General features: G+C 42.1%; 2 protein-coding genes and 1 pseudogene across 2 annotated transcripts in view; 2 read left to right on the top strand and 1 right to left on the bottom strand.

The window, feature by feature from the left end:
* Positions 1-10,067, top strand: part of Erlin1 (ER lipid raft associated 1) — a 37,934-nt gene extending 27,867 nt beyond the window's left edge. The window contains exons 10-12 of the mRNA XM_005352583.3: positions 2,882-2,971; positions 4,277-4,356; positions 7,860-10,067. Coding sequence (XP_005352640.1) covers positions 2,882-2,971; positions 4,277-4,356; positions 7,860-8,081 — 392 coding nt within the window. The 3' untranslated portion in view covers positions 8,082-10,067. The remainder of the gene's footprint in view (positions 1-2,881; positions 2,972-4,276; positions 4,357-7,859) is intronic.
* On the bottom strand, positions 5,449-7,761 carry LOC113456513 (annotated as a pseudogene).
* A 10,762-nt stretch (positions 10,068-20,829) lies between the features above and the next one.
* The window catches only part of LOC102000329 (cytochrome P450 2C23-like), a 15,306-nt gene continuing 13,306 nt past the window's right edge, over positions 20,830-22,829 (top strand). Inside the window, 3 exon segments of the mRNA XM_013348120.1 lie at positions 20,830-20,836; positions 21,008-21,126; positions 21,128-21,170. Coding sequence (XP_013203574.1) covers positions 20,830-20,836; positions 21,008-21,126; positions 21,128-21,170 — 169 coding nt within the window.

The raw sequence follows: 22,829 nt of genomic DNA, 5'->3' as shown, positions 1-22,829 counted from the left end.
AGAATAATAGAAATGGGTTAGATCAATATGTAAGAGCTAGCCAATAAGAGGCTGGAACTAATGGGTCAGGCAGTGATTAAAAGAATATAGTTTCCGTGTAATTATTTCGGGGCATAAGCTAAGCTAGCCATGTGGGCGGCAGGGTGGCGGAAAGCATCGCCGCCGCTCTTATTTCAACAGTTAATTTCTCTGGAGATTTCCTGCTAGTTTATAATAGCATTCTTTATCCCTAAACATATTGTGTGGCATAAGATTTACGCTGTCTGATGATAACATAGCTGTGTTGGATTTCTCTTGGCTATTTCTTGGTGTATCTTCCCGTTCTTTTACTTTCAACTCTTCTATGTCATTATGTTTTAGGTATGTCTCTTATAAACAGCATATAGCTGGATTTTGTTATCTTATCCAATGTGAGAATCTGTCTTTTAACTGGTGAGTTTTAGTCCTTTTATATTTACTGTAGTTGCTACTATATTTAGATTTGTATGTTATCCCTCAATTATATGCAATTTACCACACATTTTTTCCTCTAACTTCTTTTTCCATTGTGAGTTGTCTTTATTAGTTTTTTTTCTTTTACTTGACTGGAAGGTTTACATTCTGTTTCTGGAATGTACAACTAGTCATCACTTGTGAAATGTTAAGTTTATATGAATCAGTAAAATCTAAAGTAATATTCTCCATCCTCTTCTGGAAAAATACTTGGAGATGCTTTAATTCTCATCCCTGTTCTCCAGTCTTACCTGCTGTTGTTGCTCTGTCGTCTGTTTTCATGTTGTTTTTATCTTGTCGTTGCTTACTCTCCTCAGTACTAACGACTTTTATAGTCAACATTTCATTCAGTTTGAAAGTGTGACCTTTCCCTTTGCTTCAGATGGTTCACTTTTCCCTGCTAGTTGGTTGTTTTCTTGTTTTGTTTTTCTGGTGAAGGCTAAGCTTGTTTAGTCTTCCTTAATCAAAAGTGCTCTCCTTTCATCCTCGATGTACTTGAGCCTACAGTTCTGTAACAAACTAAATTTAGTTTTTCTTATCATATTGGCAATACTGATACATTTTTGTTTGGCCTCTTGAATGTGATTACAAACTTGCCACCAAACCAGTGATTCTTTTTGGGTAGTTATTCTGCTTTTAAAATCCCCCTACTTTTAAAGTAGCTCAGTTCAGTTCTCCAGCTCTTGTGAGGCTAGCAGGTAGAGTTCTTTAGTGCTCGTTTCTCTTGAGTTGAAACCTCTAGAGGTCTTGGCTTTATTCGAGTGAGTTGGGATGTGCAAGGCCTTGTCTAGTCCTGTGTGGAGCATTGCCCAAGTGCTTCTCTCTGTGGTGAATAACCGCTCCAGAACTGCTGCCGTACAACCTCAGCTCTTCTTTAGCTGTGCCACTTGAAGACTTTCATTCCGTCTTATAAACTTGCTGTGCATTTAAAGACAAATTTGTTATGTTTTGTGTAACAGTTTAAGATATTACTTAAAGGAATTTTTTTCATTTGTCTACTCCTGCTTTTCTGGAGCTCCAAGTCTGGTCACGCTTTTCCTTGGTTTCTTCCCATGTAATGGAGAGTAGTGTGTCTTGAGCTTGTGCTTATCGTTAAATGTCCAGCCCGTAGGGTGTTTTTTTAAGTTAGTGTAATACAGATTGATTCTCTCTCTGCTGGGTTCTGGGATAATTTTAAAGGATACTGTCTCCTGAAAAAAAATGAAACTATTTGGAATTTTTCTCTCTGTTACATGTTCTTCGCCAGAAGTTAGAGATGAAGTATGTTAAAGTATTTCTTGGAACCTTTGGGGTTCCACACCATGGTCTACAGGTATTTAAGAAAATGAAATGTGTTTCATCTAATTTAGGTACATTCTGTCATATTCTTTACATCATATCTAGGTTACTTATACCTGTTAAAATTAAAGTACTATGTGAATAGTTGCCATCATTCAGGGAATGGTGACAAGAAAAAAATGTTCATGTTCAGTACACACATTTTTTAAAATTTCTGAGTATATTCAATCTCTGTTTGGTTGAATCTTCAGATGAGAAACCTGTGACCATAGAGAATCACATGTCCTCATCATCTTTGGCTGAAAGGAAAATTGAGAGTGTTTTTTAAAGAATTACAGTGATAGAATTTCAAGTGTAATTAGTCTTTCTTGATTGGTCCTGGGGGCTTTGGTGTGGACAAAGGTTTAACTAAAAGTATGTAGTTTTCCTATGTGTACTTGGATGTGGCAGCCGCTGTGCTCACTGTGAACACTTGTTTCCTTAAGTGACTAATTTCCGCTTTATCTTTACATCAGTAAGACTATTCATTTGATATTCTTTTCCTTATGTCATATTCTTGATGGCAACTTACTAGTAGATCCTAGAATATATTAAAACTCGACTGTTTAGCTTACAACACAGGCTTTATTGTTTTCTCTTGTCTGGCTCTGTATTCTCTCTGTAGTTTTTTCATTTATATTTATGTATCTTTTGTTATGTTTTCTGGCTTATCCCTACCAGCTCATGTCCATTATTTCCTACAGAATATCTTCTTGGTTTAATTTCCATTATCCTGTTTTCTCATGCCACTTTATATGGTTGTCTTGTGTTGCCATGGGTTTGTATTGCTCCATTTTTGTGCTGGTTTTTTTTTTTTTTTTTTTTTTTTACTATTAGTTTGTGAACCATTGCTTTATAGTCTCATAGAAGACTGAAACTGTTAACCTTTTGTAACCTTCCCACAAAGCTTGAACTACCAACATAGGACATTAGAGAAAGAAAGGAATTCCTCCTCTCTTGAGTTATTTCTAGAACAGATAAAACCTCAGAAACTGTTAGCCATAAAGCCACATGCAATTAATGTTAGACCATGTACTGCTGATTCTGAGTATGTTTCTTTGTTATGTTATAGAGGCAGAGAAGATTGCACAAGTGGCAAAAATTCGGTTTCAACAGAAGGTGATGGAGAAAGAAACTGAAAAGCGCATTTCTGAGATTGAAGGTAAGGCTGAAGTTCTGAGTGTCCTGGACTGCCTCTCTGCCTCAGGACCAGTTCTTTATTGTCTTGTGGGGGAAAGCTGTAGGGTATTCTGGTCTGCAAGAAGTAGCTAGCCTGATACCCTAGACAACAAACAAACAAACAAAACACTTTATAATCTAGCTCTTTCTTTAGGCTGTGACTCTAGTAGCTCAACCTTTTATTTCCTTTCTTACAATGGAGACTAAAACTCTCACTTTAGTCTCTGATGAAGTATAAGAATTTCTCAAAATTTTTTGAGAAATCAAACAAGGATCTGGAGAGATGGCTCAGTGATTAAGAGCACTGACTGTTCTTCTAGAGGATCAGGTTCAATCCCCAGACCTACGTGGTAGCTCACAACTGTTTAAAATTTCAGTCCCAGGGCGATCCAACACCTTTTATACACAGAGATCCATGCAGGTAAAATACCATATACATAAAATAAAATGAAAAAAAAAGCAATAAAATGTGCAAGGTAAGGGCAGGGGAGATAGCTCATTGGTTAAAGACACATACTAATTTTGCAGATGCACACATGTCAGGTAGTCCTCAATTGTCTGCAACTGCAGCTCCAGGAGATCACATGCCTTCTTCTGGCCCCTAGAGGCACTGTTCTCATGGGCACAAACACACACACATATATACACAATTTAAAATAATTTTTTAATGTTCAAAATAATAAACTTAACCACCACCAGTTTGTCACATGTCAGCAGTAATAACAACAAATTAGCTGGGGAAAAGATATGGTCCTGTTGTAAATGAAAATCTGAAACTGTGTAATCACATAGTGATGTGTTTGCTATTGAACTCAGAGTCTTGCATATGCTAATGTTGATGCTCTTTGATAGATTACAGTCTTGAGGATACTTACATACAACTGTTTATCTCTCTGTACTAACTGATTTCAGATTAAATTTGGTGAGGATGCAAATAATACAATAAATAGAGTGGAGATTTTATGTTTAGATGTGGTTATTTTGTCTGAACCCTGCCTGGAGGGAGGCTAAGGCTTTGGGTGATGGGAAGTTGGAGGGAGATAGAAGCAAAAGCAACCACTTAGAGCAGAAAATGAATGAACTGAAAAAGTTGTTGTTTAACAATGATGAACATATTCTCCTTGAAAAGGAGCTGTCCTGAGGATTGAGATTTTGAAAATTGTTAATATAACTTAAAGTAAGACCAACAATTTAAATATTAAGCAGTATAAAAGGTACTCTTACCCAGATAAGGAAGTAGAGAGACAGTTCGCTTTGTCTCAAGCTTGTCATGACTCTTATTTGCTAGATGCTGCATTCCTGGCCCGAGAGAAGGCGAAAGCAGATGCCGAGTATTATGCTGCGCACAAATACGCCACCTCAAACAAGGTGACTGCTTCGCATGCCACTTCCCCAGCGACTGGTTTGCATTCGCTTTTCATGGGCTCTACTGCAGTAGAAGTAATTGTAGTCAGTGTCAGAAAAAGGTAGTGGCCAACCCATCATCAACCAGTTATTTAGCAAGACACATGTACCCATTGGTTGGGGGTGGGGAATTTATAAAAGCAACGAGCTGGAATAAAGATAAGCAGATGCATAAGCACAGGTCAGATGTCACAAAACTGTTCGTTTGTCCTGTAAGTAGGGGCTCTGAAAAGTTGAAGATCTTTTGAGAGAATGACGGGAAAGAGGGAAACTCATTTAAACTAGCTTTCCTAATAGGTAGCTTTTTAGGATAGAAACTGAACTTAGAAGAGGATTTCCCATCAGAGACATACTTGCAATTTGGGGGCAAGATACTTTTTCTTTTTTTTCCTAGTCAGTGTCATGTATTGTATATGTTGAACATTGAGAACCAGGGTCTCCCAGAGTGAAGTTAGTTTGGTTGGTTTTAGGGTTGTTTTGTTGTTTTCATTCTTTTTTTGCATCAAACAAGAACAACCTATTTCCAAGGAAGACAAACAGAAATCTTCAGTGAAGTAAAATAGAAGAAACAAGGTTTAAAATTGAACAGATACAAGCCACACCAGACACTCATCCCATTTAATTTCCTGGTACATGCACTGAGAACCCAAGATCATTAGGCCCCAGGAGAGCAATGATTTAAGATTCTATCTCAGGTCTCCTCTCTGTGACAAATCATGCACACATACCCACACACACATTGACCCAGGCAGAAGTTACATGCATGCACAGGTGGCTGGAGAACTGCTGGGCAGGACGGGAGGATGAGCTGGGCAAGCATATGCCAGCACTTGTGTACTGTGGACCCAGATAACCCTTCTGTTGCAAGCTGAACAAGAGTAAAGATTAAAACAAAAGCAACACAGGAAAAAGGAGAATGTTCAGACAGGCTGGATAGATGAAGAGGGAAAGATGCGGGGGAATTTGGGGAAAGCAGCCTCAAAGAGGGGAGGTCTTTGGAACACAGATGGGCAGAGATTCATACTGAGGCTGACAAAATATACCACAGCATTTTCGACATCCTGTGCCCTCTCCCAACAGAGGGAGAAAACAAACACCCACCCTCTAGCCCTGCCTATTAACACTCTTAAGGACTTTCTCAAGTACCTAAAAAAGAAGTGACACCCGCCCCCCACCTCAGCGCATACTCAGTTAGGTCCAGTATAGGCCAAAGAGAACGTCTCAGTAACTCCTTTGGTGGAACCAAAGCCAGAGAAACTCGTCACAGCTGCCATCTCATCCTCCTCCTCAAATGTCAAGTCCTCTTTGGCCCTCCTTTTCTCCTTTTGTTGTTCTTTCTTGTGTGCTTTGGACTATTTCCTCCTTTTCTCTAAGTTCCTCCAACCTTTCCTCAAAATCATAGTCTTTCTGCTTCTCTTCTATCTTGTTGACCAGAGAGAAAGTTCTTCACTGATCCACACACAGTCATACCCAGGCTTTGTTGATGTCTCTTTCCATTAATGTGATCCAGGAAATTGATTGAGTTCTTCACCACACCGCCGTAGACATTGCAGTTAGTAGCCTCCCATTTCAGAATGTGGGGTCGTCTTGGTAATAACAGTTGCCTTCCCAAGCTCGGACTTCTAGTTCACCTTGTAATCCCTGTGCCGCAGAAGCTTCCATTTGAGTGGCAGCACTGGGTTTCCATCCTTTTTTCTCTCTCCTGTCAGTCTCTTCTCCGAGAGCCTCTTATATTCATCTTTGCTCACTTTTCTGTACTGTCTAGCACCATCTTCCCAGCAAAGTACAAGATACTTTTCTTGTTAAAGATGGTCTGATGTATTATGGTACATTTGAATCCCTGGCCCTTCCTGCATCACACCTATAGCACTTGCTGTTTTAATGCCTTCTCCTCACACATACATGTGATATTGAAATTGCTAAATAGATCCTGCAATTTGAAGGATAAAAATCAATTTAGAAAGGAAAGACATAATAGAGGAAATAATAGGTTGGTAGAATGTAAATTGTCAGAACTTTGGAATCCAGTATAAATTTAGAAACAAATATCAGAAAAAACAGAATGGAATTTTGTCAAGATAAAAGCAAGATGAGAAATTCATATCTCTAAGAGTTCAAATTGACAGTAGAAGAATTTGGCCAGAGAGAAGCATCAGGATCTTCTTACTGGGGTTGAAGAGATGGTTTAGTGTCCAAGAGTACTTGCTGTTCTTCCAAGGGGCCCAGAGTTCAGTTTCCAGCACCCACATTGGGTGACTCACAATTTCAGCTCTGGAAAGTCAGACTCTCTTATCTTCTGTCCTTACTGCTATCTACACATGTGCACACACAACATATAAACAAAAATAAAGTGCCCTTTTTAAAATAAAAGACTTTACTATTAAGATCAAACTTATCCTGAAAAGAGTCATCATTTTATGCCATTTTGAGAAATGCCACTCAGATCACTTGTAAAGGGCTTTAAGAAGTAATGTAGCCGTACAGTATGACTAGATTTACATGCAGTGTTTTGGCAGAAGCGAATCAGCTGGAAGGTGGAGATGCAGGGACTGAAAGATGTTAAAGTTCAGAGTAAGTATTCTGTCACTACAGAAGACAAGAAAGACTCAGGACAAAGAGGGGTTACTAGGATGGTCCTGGGGACATAGCATATATTCTGGGAACAACGAGTTGTAATGTAACTCAGTTGGCAGAGTGCTTGGCTATTAATAGTGCTGGGTTCTAGATTTGGTCTCCCAACATCACATAAACCTGGGTGTGGTGACAGACGCCTGGACTCCCAGTAATCTGGTGGTAAAATCAGGAATACTAAAAGTTCAAGGTCATCCTTAGCTACAAGCAAGTTTGAGGTCAACCTAAGATATGTTTCAAAAAATTAAATGTTGGTAGAAGCAGTTCTGGTGGTTGACAAACAGCCATCTTACCACAGATGATTAAACCGTCAACTTCTGGATAAAGGCAAGATGCTAGATTAGGTGATTGCTTGACATATTCCAATTCTCAGATTTGGTCAAAAAAATTGAGTCACTAAAACATCTAGTTATACAATTGTGAACCTAGGCTTTTACTTGGAAGCCCTAATACTGAGTTGGTGACTTGTGTACCTCTCTCAAAAGAATCAGTATAGAAGTACTGTGTCAGTTCTGATAGAGGAGAGCTACGTGAAATAGAAAATGCATGTAAAGTATTTAATAAACCACAAAAGAAATATGTATTGTTTAATCCCCAACTATTTTTTAAAACATACAGCTTAACCTGCCTTAAGATGGGAGCTTGTTAAAGGAATTTTAGTTAAGGACTTAGCTGTTAGGAGGATAGCACACTCCACAGTGAAATAGGATCACTGGCAAACATTCCAAGCTGGATCATGTTCCTCAGCAGAGCAGCTGAAGAAAAGGTGTTAGAGAAAAGAGATGGCTATCGCACCAGACCTTTCTAACTCCTTTGATCTTGTTTGCCCCACACAGCACAAACTGACCCCGGAGTATCTGGAACTCAAGAAGTATCAGGCCATTGCTTCTAACAGTAAGATCTACTTTGGCAGCAACATCCCTAACATGTTCGTGGACTCCTCTTGTGCTTTGAAATATTCTGATGTTAGGACTGGAAGAGAAGGCTCCCTTCCCCCGGAGGAAACTCTTGAACCCTCTGGAGAGAGCCCCGTCCAAAACAAGGAGAACACAGGTTGATGCAAGAGGTAGAAATGCTCTCCCATATCAAAGTGTGACCCAGGGGGTTAAGTGGGAACAGTGGTTTATATGGACTCTCCAGATTCACAGAGAATTTGTGCTCTGTTGTGACTCTCTTGTCATAGTCCTGGTTTGCCAGCTCGCTGCAGGATAGGACCAGCTGACTGGCACTCAAATGGTCTTTTCAGCCACAGTTTTATCAAGTATCCTGTATGTGTTCCTTTGTAAACCGGTACTCATGAGCGAGGGAAAGTGACGCTTAGATACTGCCTGCACTGGAATGTCAAACACTATATAACAAGCTGTGTTTCTTTTAAAAGCTGAGGTCTATTGAATAATGTTTACATTGGTCCCTGGGGACGTGTGCTTAGACATTCAAGAGCTAGGAGGCCAGAGAAAAGACCACCAGAAAATGGTAAGTTAAAGAAGACTGATGACATTTGGGGCCCAGGCTTTCTTTAAAGTCCAGTCCCAGCATTCCTCCATGTGATTACCAGCCAGGCCTCTGGATTCCTAGGAAATGATCTTCCAGTTGAGCAACCATTTACTTGATACAAAGTGTACCGTTCTGTTTTCCTACAGTCAGGTTGGTGGCCTGCAGGGACATCCAACCAGAGGATTTTCACAGAGATTCCTGATCACTAGTTTATTTCATTAGTAAACTCAGAAATAGGGAAAGCAGCTGAAATTTAAGGGAGACAAAACCTGCACTGCACCAAAGCTGTGGGGCCCTGTGTTTCCTCCATTGGGTGATGATGTCCACATCACTGCTCAGGCCCAAGTGCGATGAAAGTGCCTGGTTTTAGCCACAGACAACTGCTTAGAGGTCACCCCGTGACTCTGCTAAGCCAAGACCAGGCTTTAACCAGACATAGGAGCAGTGTGCAATTCCTAATTTGCTGCACAGTATTATGTCATAATTGCAGGAAGTCTGTATTTTAAAACTGGATTTGGGGCACATTCATTTGCCCCAGCACTCCTTTCTAAAGGCCAAGGTTTATGGATGCCTTGGTTGCTAACACACCGATTCTCCTTAAAGTAGTTCACAAAGTGTGAAACCAAAAGTAACCTAGAAAGCATCCCTGGTCATCTTTGTCTCCTTCCCCTTTGACCTGTGATGTTGATATCAAAGTATCTAACTTTCACTCTAGAGATCAGAATTCCATTGACTTCTGGGCAACCATTGAATTTATTTTCCATGAGAAAATGACAAAGTTAAGCTGTGGCTATAGGAGATCTGCTTCATCCAGACCTCTTTTCCCCATCACATTAACTCTCCTGGAACTTTATGCTGCACAGGTAGACCTGAGTCTGCCAAGCTTGTTGACAGCTCTTGTGTGTACTGTGTTGAAGCCAGGCAGAAGTGTAATGGGCCCACTTCCTGACACCTCTCAGCTGTTTATCTCACAATAGCTGAAAGGTTGTGCCAAACATTTTATTGGAAAAGGAAAGCCCAGGTTTGAATGGGTCTTTCCCCTGGGCCTTTTAGTATAGAGGCATTTGTAATATGGAAAAAATAATCTTTCTCATTTAATTATATTACCCTTAAATGAATTTTGTGTTCTTGAACCCTCATTACAAAAATATTTGAACTATATAAATACACCTGTCATATTGTTGCTGCAGATAAATAATGATTGTTGTGGGATATCTGGATCATTGCTTTGTGCTTTCATTTCTAGAGATGTTTTCTGTTCCCATTAGTGAAATGCTGTTGCCCCAAAGTGATGGCTGTAGGTGTCTTAGTGGCCACGGGTCATGTTGGCCAGGTTGAGGAACAGGGAGGTGCCATTGTGAAAGATTAAAGAAAGCACTTCCACTTGAGCTCCCTATGGAGTGAGCTTCCCTGTGCCCACTCAGTGAACTAAGTCTGGCCATCCTTCAGGGATGTTCCTTTTGGTAAATATACACTGTAATCTTAAGTATAAATTTATATGTGAAAGCTACGTTTTTAAAAACAAGAATCTAAATAAAATTATTTTCCTATCAGTGACTGTGTGTGTATTGTGTTTTCCCCATATGACTTCATGCTTTTCTGTTTTTTTTTTTAAACATGTTTCTAAGACTGTCTTGCCCGTTTCAACTATAGAGCAAGTTTTCTGATTTAGCTTAACTATAGAGGTTTATACTTTTTCCAAAATAATGCCTACCAAGTAAATTTTTTTTTTTTTTTTTTTGGTTTTTTGAGACAGGGTTTCTCTGTGGCTTTGGAGCCTGTCCTGGAACTAGCTCTTGTAGACCAGGCTGGTCTCGAACTCACAGAGATCCGCCTGCCTCTGCCTCCCGAGTGCTGGGATTAAAGGCGTGTGCCACCATCACCCAGCTCCAAGTAAAATTTTTTAATGACATTTTCACTTTTTCTTGGCTCCTAGAATTTGATAAACGTTGCTATTGTTTGTGGGATAAGTCAGGAGCAGGGCATTGAAGAAGAAACACAGTCATTGTGCCCCTTAGAGCCTGTACTAGAAGAAAGACAGTTTTACATTAAGGGAAGGGCACCTGTGTACACTCTAAGTGGTAGTGCTGTGGCACAACTGACTCCATTAGTTCAGAGGTCTGGTGCAGACAGTTGGAACAGCGCTTTTGGACTAACAGAGAAGAGGTGGGAGACTCCAGGAGGGAGTCTCTTTCCTCTGCTTCTGGAATTCACCCCATAGTCTCCCACATTAGCTGCCACCGACCAAGAAGCTGCAGCTACCAATTTGAACTTGTTATCCTATAAGCTTTGGCATTAAGATGAATTCTTCCCACTCCAGTAAGAAAGTGTGAATTAACAGTTGTGAGTTCTACTTGCTTTTAAATGATTAAACCCAGTGCCAGTGTATGCAGGTGAACAGCTTTATAATCTGGCCCTGCTGGCCTTTCTGGAAACACCACTCACCTCTAAGGTCCATGAATATGCCTTCGCTCTGTTTCCCTTTGTTCTGTCCTGGTTTTCTTTTCCTCTCTGGTGGTACCAGCTCTCCTTTGCTCACTCCTAAAGATTCTTCATCGTTTCAGAGAGTTCACCCTGAACTGTGTGCTCAGAGTTAGCATTTCTCATTTAACCTGCATAAGCATGCACCCTGCCTCATGACCTGCTTAGAGTCTATTATGACACAAGAACCCAGGCTCTCTGAGGGCAGTGACTATGACTCTGTGGTTGCCTGGGGGTTGTATCTCTTGCTAACCCCTGAGATGGTGCTTGATCCTCGAGACTTGATCAGTTTGGTTGTGTAAAAAAACAAAAGGTGAATGTGAAGTGCAGCAAAATACAGTCAAATAAGTAGTCGTGACAAAAGGACTTAGAAGCTGGGCCAGTTCATGCGAATGGAGACTTATGAAATAATCATGGAAAATTACCAGCTATTTCTAAACTATTTACACATCTTTGCAGGGCAGCTCTTTAGTGAAGTAAGTTGCTGTACCTCGTATAGTAATTTCCATATGGCAACTGCTAGGGTATGTTAGTTTATCTAATCTATAGAAAGCAGTATGTCTCTGAGTAGACCAGAAATGCCCACAGTAGAGAAGAGCACAGTACCTGGTAAGTGTGAGTGTGAAATGAACCACATTGATACTTATCTTCAGGAGCTGTGGTGTAAGATAACTAGTTTTAAATATCAGCCGGCCTGGAAAGAAGCTCAGCCGTTAAAGGCTAGGCTCACAACCAAAAATATAAGTATCAGCCACAACCTTCAGGAACATTCCAATAACTCAGAGCAGTATCTTAGCTTTCTCTTGATCTCTTGTCTTTGTGTAAGCATTTGTAGTGGCATTTTATTTGTATTTTAATAATGAAACTTGCCTGAAGATCAGAGAGTAAAACAACCCCATGTTGGGCGCCATTTTGTAAACAGAGACTGTGCTTTAGTTTCCCAGGTGCCCAGACCTGAACTATATCAATTAAAACAAGTGTATTCCTAACTAGCTCTTGTATCTTAAGTTAACCCATTTCTGTTATTTTATATTTTACCATGAGGCTTGTGGTTTGTTATTTCTTGCTTCTTGGGTGGCTACATGGCATCTTCTTGACTCCACCTTCTTTTCTATCTTTGCTTAGATTTCCTGCCTTGCTCTATTCTGCCCTGCCATAGGCCAAAACAGCTTCTTTATTAACCAGTGGTAATAAAACATATTCATAGCATACAGAGGAGAATCCCACACCAAGCATTGACAACAAACTTTATCAATTTCTCATTCCTAGTGTCCTTTATTACATGGACCATAACTCATAATGACATTTGTTTTTCTCTTGCTGTGTACTATGCTGTGTACTTGCTGTGTAATATGTTCTTCAAAAAGTTTGTGTTAAGAACAGCCTCCAATCTTTCCAGGAGGTCTTGTCTGTTTCCTCTTCCCAGAGGGATCCATGTATGTCTTTCTTAGGGTTCTCTTTGTTACCTAGCTTCTCTGGGATCGTGGACTACAGGCTGATTATCCTTTAATTCACGTCTAATATCCACTTATGAGTGAGTATATATCATGTTTGTCTATCTGGGTCTGGGTTACGTCACTCGTTTTTTTTTTCTAGTTCAATCCATCTGCATGCAAATTTTAAGCTGTCACAGTTTTTACCAATGAGTAGTACTCCATTGTGTAAATGTAACACATTTTCTTCATCCATTCTTTAGTTGAGGGGCACCTAGGTTGTTTCCATGTTCTGGCTATTACGAATAATGCTGCTATGAACACAGTTGAGCAAATATCCTTGTGGTATGAGGGTACATGCCAGGGAGTATGTTGCAGGGAGGGTGGAAGGGGAGGGGAGAAGGGGGAGGAGGAGGAGAACATATGGGAAGGGATGCTCAAGAAGGGGAAGGACAGTGAGGGAAAGCAAGGAAAGAGATATCTTGATTGAGGGAGTCATCAGAGGACTAACGAGAAACATGGCACTAGGGAAATTCCAAAGAATCCACAAAGATGACCACAGCTAAGACTCTAAGCAACAGTGGAGTGGATACCTAAACTGGCCTTCCCTTGTAATCAGATTGATGACTACCTTTTTTGTCATCATAGAACCTCCATCTAGCAACTGATGGAAGCAGATGCAGAGATCCACAGTGAAACATTGGGCCAATCTTCTGGAGACCAGCCCAAGAGAGGGAGGAGAGATAATAGGAGCAAGACCATGATGGTGATACCCACAGAAACAGCTGACCTGAGCTAGTGAGAGTTCACTGGCTCTGGACTGGTAGCAGGGGAGCCTGCATGGGACCTAACTAGGCCCATTGAATGTAGGGGACAGTTGTGAAGCTTGGGCAGTCTGTGGGGCCACTGGTAGTGGAACCAGGATTTATCCCTAGTGCTTGAACTGGTGTCTTGGAGCTTTCTCTTTGGAGGGATTCTTTGCTCAACCTAGATATGGGGGGAGGGCCTTGGTCTTGCCTTGAAGTGAAGTGTCAGACTTTGTTGACTCCCCATGGGAAGCCTCACTTACCCTTTCTGATGAGTGGATGGTGGACAGGGGGGGGGGCTGGAGAAGGGGAGGGACTAGGAATGGGGATAGCTATGTAAAATGAGAAAAAAAATTGTACTAAAAAAATCTTAGAACAGCCTCCAGTCACCAGTGTTGAGAGAGAGAGACCCCAGAAAGGAGACTAAGTAATGGGAATAATGAATTTAGACATTTATGGCAAGAAAGAGTTCATTTTTTTGTCCCCATGTGTATGCTGCCTCCTTCCCTTTTCCCCTCTCCCCCTCGTTTCTTACATTCTGCTTTTTGCTATGAGATGACAGATATAGTGAGGTTTTCACCAGGCATTGTCCTCACTTTTAGATTTCCAGCCTCCAGAATAGTCAAAGATTTCTACTTGTCAGAAATTACAGTCTACAACATTCCTTTAGAGCAGTGCAAGATGAACAACGAGAAGTTGGTTTCAGAGGAGTGGGGCGTTCCTGTAATGAGCATCTGAAAATGTGGACATAGTTTTGGAACTGAGTAATTAGTAGAGGCATTTGGAGAGGCAGGCCAGAAACAGCCTGGGTTGCTGTAAGCAGAGTCAGAGGAATTTGTCGTGAGGGCTTAGCAAGGAGAGCTGTAGGGAAAGTGAGTTTTAAGATACCACAAATGGGCCGGGCGGTGGTGGCGCACGCCTGTAATCCCAGCACTCCGGAGGCAGAAGCAGGCGGATCTCTGTAAGTTCTAGGCCAGCCTGGTCTACAAAGGGAGTTCCAAGACAGGCTCCAAAGCTACAGAGAAACCCTGTCTCGAAAAAAAAAAAAAAAAGATACCACAAATGGGATGCCCAAGACTGTTCTGAGGAAGCAGAAATAGGAACTAAGTATTGAGAACTGGAGTAAAGGTTATCATTGTTCCAAGCTGAAAAGAAGGTCATTGTGTCTGTGACAAGGCGTTCTACAGGATGAATCTTAAGATTGTTCTCAAGATACCTAGTGGAAGAAATCTCCTTTCTTTGTTATACAGGGGACTGAACCCAGATCCCAGCGCATGTGAGTAAATACTCTAGCAGTAACTACTCCTCACCCTCTTTGAGGACATTTCGGTCTATAATCTTGAAGCAGCTGCATGACTTCTTTTAGCTGTAGATGGCAAAACACAAGGGGAAAAATGATATAGAAATGGGATGTTAAGGCCGGGCGATGGTGGCGCACGCCTTTAATCCCAGCACTCGGGAGGCAGAGGCAGGCGGATCTCTGTGAGTTCGAGACCAGCCTGGTCTACAGAGCTAGTTCCAGGACAGGCTCCAAAGCCACAGAGAAACCCTGTCTCGAAAAAAAAAAAAAAAGAAAAGAAATGGGATGTTAAAAGGAAGCAGAACTTAGGGATTTGAAGACTCCTTAGCCTAGCACCTATAAAGAATGACAACAGAAAAACCAGTGTTTGCTGAAGCACTGGCAGAAGTTCAGCTAACTTCTTAGTCTCTTACCAAGAGCCAAATAATTTATATTGGTTATAAATTACCCAGTTTCAGATACTGTTACAGCACAAAAGGGAATATGATAACTATATATTATCTCTTTGCCATTGTTTTTTAATTCATTTTTTAATTATTTCTGCTTTTTAATGTAGAAAAATGCATTCTCACATAAGTATTAGGTACTTACTGTGCTGCTAAAGCAACAAAAAAAGGCATGTAATTTTGGAGGTGGGGCAGTGTGTCAAGTAAAGAGGATGAGTAGCATGGCAAGATCAGTGAAGATCAATAGAATCTGGTGGTTTCTAGGAAACAGTGTGTGATTTGAGCCGTTTCAAAGGATGGATGGAAGGCAGCCAGCTGGAAATGGTGATTATGCAATGTGCTTGAAGCAGTGGGAAAGTAATGTGTTACATTTTAAAACGCAGTTTCCTAGACTCTTGCCTCATAAGTACCAGGAAGCATGAGGTCCGCTCTCTGCAAGTCCCTGTCAGTAAGTTTCTGTTTACTGGCACAGGTCCCCATCTGCAGGTGTTCTCTTTGAATCCTCACAACCATAAGAGGTTCTGCTATCATCCTACAGCTGGGGGTCAGAAGGGTCACTTGACCCAAAAAACACATGAATAACAAGTAGCCAAGTGAGCTCAGTGGTGGTGTACACCTTTAATCCCAGCACTCAGGAAGCAGAGAGCAGAGGCAGGCAGATCTCTATGTGTCTGAGGCCAGCCTGGTGTACAGAATGAGTTCCAGGACAGCCAGGACTACACAGAGAAACCCTGTTTCAAAAAATAAATCCAAGTAGCTAAGTAAAGCTTTGAGCTATACCACACTTCACCACACTCCTTAACCTTGTTCATTGGAGCAGTTAGGACAGTGGACGCTCAGAGGGGGCGATTTCAGAGGGCACATAGTCTAAAAAAGGCCAGGAAAATGGGTGAGCAGTTATTTAACTTGTTAAGTTGTGGCCTATGGGTTGACTTTCTCTGCCCTCCATAGGGCCAGAAAGAAGTGCTCTCTCCAGAGGAACTGGTCAAAACAACAGCTGATTGCAGAAACTTGAGCCTTTTGGAGCCTAGACAAGCAGGATTCTTCCATTATATGGACCAAATGGACCTGAATAGCATAAAAACAGGCCCGGGATACTGTGGCATACCTAATCTGTATTTAGGAAGGTAGCCCTCCTGCTCCCAGTATCATAATGTTACCTTGACTGAAAAACTCCCCTGCCAGATCATACCCCTCACTTGAAAACAGCCTACATACAGTAAGTGTTTGGTGCGTGAATAGAGAGACTGAAAGAACCAGTTTGCCCTCCAGATTTCTCCATTTGCTCCTCAGCCAGGATTTGCATCTTATTAGCTATATTAAGCTGAATTGGAGTTCAAAGGAAAATTCAGACAAACTGCATATTGATTACCCCTTATAGTGGTATATTATTTGTATTTTAATAAATAAATCTTGCCCAAAACCAGAGAGAGGCAAAGCTAAAGCCACTAGAGGTCAGGTAATGCTGAATCATCTCATTGGCCCAACTTTACTTTTAGAGACAGGGAGTTTTAAAGTGTAATTGAGCTCCAGATACATCACCTGTTTATATCCCACACCAAGAGGAATCTTTTTTTATATCTGAGGGACTGCATCGATTCATCATTATCATCCAGAGTCCCAAGTTTATGCTTGAGTTCTCCCTGGGTATATTCTCTGGGCAGATGTGCAATGGTATGTATCTGCCCTTAACATGTCAGAACAGTTCCACTGTCCTAGAAATCCCTGTGCTGCCTTGACAACCACAGCTTGTCTGCTGTCTGCATAGTTCTGCATTCTCTAAAATGTCATATAGATGAGTCATATACTGTGTAACCTTTCCCAGTTGGTTTCTTCTGCTTAATAATAAGCACCCAAGAATTCCGCCTTGTCTTTTCATGGCTTAACAAATCATTTCTGTCTGAATTAACACAGCTTAGGTATTTATTCTCCTTTGGCAGCTACAGATAAATGGCTGTAAACATCCACGTGTAGGTTTTTGTGTAGTCCGCAGTTAGTAGTTTCTTTGCGATACCAAGAGGCATAAGGTTGCTGGGTCATATGCTTAGATTTGTGAGAAACTGCCAAATAAGATGCCCGATAAAGTCATAAAATTAACCCAAGAAAAGTACAGTCTATGCCAAAGGAACAAGATCTAGTACTTGGAAGCAAAAGGTGCAGAGTAGTGTGAAGGAGAATCAAGGAGGTGAGGGGTAAAATAAGAGAAGAAAGTGGGCAGAAATGCTAAAGAAATCCAGAAGAGTGATCTTACGATACTTTCAGGGCTGCCATAAGGGCTTTACTTCTATTCCAAGAGAAAGGACACCTGAGTTTTTAGATGAAGTGACAAAATACGTTTATGTTTTAACCACATGGCTCTGCAAACTTGGGTAGTTTGGGTAGATTGTAAAGATGCTAAGAAAGAGGGGGGTACCTGTGCAACAATAGTTCAGGGGGAGATGATGGTGGCTTAGACTAGTGTTAAGAACAGAGGAGGTAAGAAAAGGTGGCTAAATTCTTTTTTTTTTTTTTTTTTGGTTTTTTGAGACAGGGTTTCTCTGGTTTTGGAGCCTGTCCTGGAACTAGCTCTCGTAGACCAGGCTGGTCTCAAACTCACAGAGATCCACCTGCCTCTGCCTCCCGAGTGCTGGGATTAAAGGTGTGCACCACCACCGCCCAGCTCACAAGGTGGCTAGATTCTAATGTACCTGGAAGACTAAGTCAACAGGATCTGTTGGCAAGTTTGATAAAAGGTGCTGTGGGAACTCCTTCAGCCAATAGCCATTAAGATAGCAGCCCACTTTGGGTGTGGCCTCATGTACTATAAATGCAGATGAAAAGCATGCACGGGCCTCTTGGCTGCTGGATTCGGTTCCAGTTCCCAGCACATGGAGAGGACTGCAGATCGCCACTCTTTCTGTGAGTTTATCCCCCAGATAAATAAACCTCTGTTATACTCCATTCTGGGCTATTGTGGAACTTTTTTTTTTTTTGTATGCCAACAAAGAGGTACAAGATAAAGCATTAAGTTTTCTGCAATTTTGGTCTTACTGATCAATTTTATTATTGGGTCCTTCAATAGAACAGAAGTTTTTAAGTGTATGAACTCACAATTTTTAAGGATTTCCTGTACTTGCTCTTGCTTTCTACATCTTAAAAATCCTTTGCCTTCTTTCAGGTCATGCCAATACCTTCTCATATTTGACAGCTTTTCAGTGTTGAATTTTACATTGAGGTATACTTCCTATCACATTGTCAATGCTGTGGATGATAGGCTCCATCATAAAGAGAGCTTAGGATATAAGCTGTTGTTTCTTTGTATAAGTTTAATAAAGCTTCTTATATTTAAATGCAGGTAAATTTACATGATTTGGAAACCCCTCTAATTTGGTATATTGTGTATTTGAGAAACCCAGGAAGATACAGAGTCATCCACTCAGAGGGGCTGAGAGAAGAAAGGCTGGCAGGCTGCATCCCAAAGCGCAGCAGTCTGCTCTCTGTGCACACTTCTCCGGGGAGAGCAAAGGGTGGCAGAGGACGACAGGATTTCCACTGTCCGTGTGGAGCTAGGAGGTGAGTGGAGGAATGGAGGAGAAAGAAAAGAGAAAGAACAAACGAAACCCGGGGAGCCAGAAGGGAACAATGAACACGTGGCGATCCTTTGAGCCTTTTAGAAATGAGAGTCACAAACAAACAAAAACAAAACAGGAAAACTGGGAATCCTTGTATACACATGGATTTGAGGGAAATCAAACCTACAACCCCGAGCTCTATCTCCATCCTTAGAATTGGTTTTAAATGTCATTTTATTTCTCACCAATTTGTTCAGCACTTCATGTAATTTCAAGTGGCTGCTTTGGATTCTAGTGTAGGGTCATAAAGTGGGTTTGAGGATCTCAGTGCTCCATTCTCCCTTTGGAACATTGCTACCATCGACATCTGTACATACTCCTTTGTTTGTACCTGACAGCTTCCCCTAAGCCCCTCCCCTGGCTGTTTCCTCTGCCTCTTTAGACTTTGGGAAGTAATTTGGTGTTATTCGTTTTTTGGCGGCAACAGGGTCTTGTCCACTTTGGTTGACCTCGAACTCACTACATAGCCAAGGATGACCATGAACTCCAGTCTTCCTGCTTCCACTCAGCAAGTGCTACATTACAGGTAGGCACATGCCAGTGCCCTGGCTTCATCTTTAGTGTTCATTTTATTTTTAACACTGGGCTATATAAGGCCATTTTTATGCAGGTATATGTTATGCTTCGACCATCCCCACACGTACCTCATTATCCTCCCCTTTCTTTCCCCTCCCCACTCCCATTAATCCTCCCTTATCCCCCAGACAGTTTACTTCTGCTTTAATACAATCTGAACACATATGCTTTTTATATGTCTGTGTTAAATATAGAACCCCCCAGTGAGAGAAAACACGCTCATGTTTTAAACAAATTATCAAAACACAACTTTGCATGTATCTGTTTGTTGGGGGCTGAGGGGATGCCTAGTGAAGCAAGATGCCAAGCAAATGTGAGTACCAGAGTTCGTATCCTCAGAGCCCACTTAAGGCTGAGCACAGTGTGCAGTGTGTGTCTCACTGTGTGTGTGTGAGTGTGTGTGTCTGTAACCCCAGTGTTCCTACAGTGAGATGGGAGTGGAGATAGGAGACTCCCCAGAAGCTTGTGACCTAGCTGGTCTGCAAGATACAGAAGAGAAGCAAGCAACAAGGATAGTCGGCTTTAAGCAAGATACCAGGCAAAAGACTGACTCCCAAGATTGCCCTCTGACCTCCACACGTATGCCGTGGAATGTTCAGTCCCCCCCATATATGCACATTTATTTGGGGAATAGGAGCGTAGCTCGGGGCCCCAGATGTGATTCTCAGCATCCCCTGAGACTAGCTTGATCTGATTATCTTCAGCCGCATTGATTTTCCTGCACGGCTAGAGCTCCATTCTCCTTTATGACTGAAAAAAATTCTATTGAGTGCGTATCTACATCTTTAGTTTAATATAAATGGGACTCCTTTCTAGATGTTTCCTTACGTTTTTTATTACGTTCTTCTTTGGCATCCAATGACTACACTCCTTATCACCGTCCTTGGCTTTACAATGTCATTTATTTGGTTATTTCTTTTTTTAAACTTCACTATGTATATTCATTGTACATGAGACTGTGTAACCTAAAGACATTTTCATGCATGGATAGATGTATGCTCCTCCCCTGGCTGTTCCTCTGCCTCTTTAGACTTTGGGAAGTAATTTGGTGTTATTCATTTTTTGGCGGCAACAGGGTCTTGTCTACTTTGGTTGACCTCGAACTCACTACATAGCCAAGGATGACTAAGGTAGGGTATATCCTACCCTAAATATGAATGTTTATTCCCTCTTACTTCCGTTGGATTCTAAGTTCTGTAATGGCAGTTGTAATTTAAAAAGTGGCATGAGAGAGAAAGACTCCTTGTGACAGAACTCACACGGAGGAGTTTTTATTAGGGGACAGGAGAGCATGGCGGGGTGAGGGGAAGACAGTCCTCTGGGGTCGGGAGCAGCAGAAGAGAAGGAGGCGGGGGAGGGGAAGACAGTCCTCTGGGGTCGGGAGCAGCAGAAGAGAAGGAGGCGGGGGAGGGGGGGCTGAGACAGAGAGAGGCAGAGAGGCAGAGAAGCAGAGGGAGAGAAAGGAACAGACAAAGAGAGAAAAAGAAAAGGGAAGTGGGCAAGGCCACCTTTTAACACGGGATGTAGCAAATGTGCACAGGAGGTGCCCTTAATGGCTGCAGCTGAGCACGTATCCCTTCAGGACCCCAAGGGCAGGCCAGTGCAGACGCCTGAAAACTAACTGTAGTTCCTTGGTGTGCAGGGTCTGATGCGGTACAGATGCCGAGTAAGGTTGCACGTGTAAATGAAGGGATGAAAGGACTGGATACGTAAGGTTAAATTCCTAAAATGAGACTGATGTAGCAAAGGCCAAGCCTTGTGGAAAACGCTTACTTACCAGCGTCCAATAGAAAGATTTCACAATATCGCTTTCGCAAGGGCTTCTGTCTCCTTCTAGCTGGCCAAAGAGTATGGCCTATTTACACTCTGCACTTTGGATCCTGGCCTGCTGTGGTTCTACACGGATCCGATGTGGTGAAGGAAGGTCTACTCACTCAAGATGATGAATTCCTTGTGAAGAGGACCTCTGCCCATAATTGAAGACAGCCAAAAAGGATGTGGTCTGTTTCAAACCAAAATGCATACTGACCTCCCTTGATGCCTGAATATTTAGGCAAAAGAGATCTTATTACTAACTTATTCCATGTCTGTTTTGAACTTAGCGACTAACCACAAGCTTGCAATGCTGCAATGGATTCCAATGCAAATGGCTCAGAGTTATCAAAGATTCCACAAGTGATAGGCCTACTTCCCAACAAGACTGACCTCACATGACACTTAAAGGTTCCAGGTCACTCGCATTTTTTATCAACCAGTTAAAATTTAGGGGGTTCCCATGACTGCTTCAGGCTCAGCCATTTGCATAATAGCTCAAAGAACTCAGGAAGGTGGTAGGCTTAGAATTACAATTTTATTACATACTGAGCCAACATGTAGGACAGATCTCGGAGGATCCCAAACGCAGAGGTTTTAAAGAATGAAGCAGATCTTGGAAGCTCACCTTAGCCTTGGTGTCCAGAGTATAAGCTGAGATAACATTACGTGAGCATGACTCTGTGTGTGTGTGTGTGTGTGTGTGTGTGTGTGTGTGTGTGTGCGTGTGCGTGTGTGTGTGCATGCACGCGTGCGTGCGTGTGTGTGTGTGCGTGTGTGCGTGCGTGTGTGTGTGTGTGTGTGTGTGTAGGCCACAGGTCATGTGCCATCCTTAATGTTCACTTTACTTTTCAACAAGCCCCAGGAATCCGGTCTCTTCCCCCTCCCACTCTTGCGCTGGAATATACGTCTGCACCGCTCTCCCCAGTTTTTTATGCACTGAGGATCTAAGCTCAGATTCTCAGTTCTCATATTTGTGGGGTAAGCTCTTCATCAGCTGAGCCATCTCTTCAGCTCACGGATCTTTGGTCACGTGGCTTAACTCTTATCTCCAGAGTCTCCTAAACTACCTTGAGATTGGAAGTTCAGGATGGCAAGTGACTCAACGTTTTCAACTTGGTTGGCTTGTCTTCTGGCAGAGCCAGCCCTCGTCTTGGAATTATTCAGGGCTCATTATGAACCAGTTCATTGGTCTAAACTTGGGAATAACCTAGAAAATCTACATTGAAAAATAATAATAAAAAAAAAAAGGCTTCTTATACTACCCAGGTTACCCATGGGGTTTAGGAGCTCAAAAAAGAAAATGAAAGAAACGATGAAGAACTTAACATTTCATCATACAACAGTTTCTGTAGCTCCTTGGAGATGAGCATTAAGTCAGATGACATTACCTGTAGCTTAACTCTGTGGACAGGGTCGAGTTAAACCACATGAAAAGCTTTTATAGCAGAAGTCGTCACTCAAAGGTCAAGGATTGGAGGGAGGCAGTACTTGGGGTGCAGCTTCACTGGGTGAAGGTGGCACTGTGGGAGAATGCGTTACAGCTGTGGAGCTGCAGAGAAGTCCTGACTTACCAGGGGGCCAGGCTATTTGTAGAGCTGCAAAGGACCGCTCTGGAGGGGGAGGGGCACAATGGGACAGCTCTGGAGGGGTAGGGGCACAATAGGACAGCTCTGGAGGGGGAGGGGCACAGTCAGACAGCTCTGAACGGGGAGGGGCACAATAGGACAGCTCTGGAGGGGAGGGGCACAATAGGACAGCTCTGGAGGGGGAGGGGCACAATAGGACAGCTCTGGAGGGGGAGGGGCACAATAGGACAGCTCTGGAGGGGGAGGGGCACAATAGGA

This window comes from Microtus ochrogaster, chromosome 8 (assembly GCF_000317375.1).
Source record: "Microtus ochrogaster isolate Prairie Vole_2 chromosome 8, MicOch1.0, whole genome shotgun sequence".
NCBI lineage: Eukaryota > Metazoa > Chordata > Mammalia > Rodentia > Cricetidae > Microtus > Microtus ochrogaster.
This window is presented reverse-complemented; position numbering and strand designations above follow the sequence as displayed.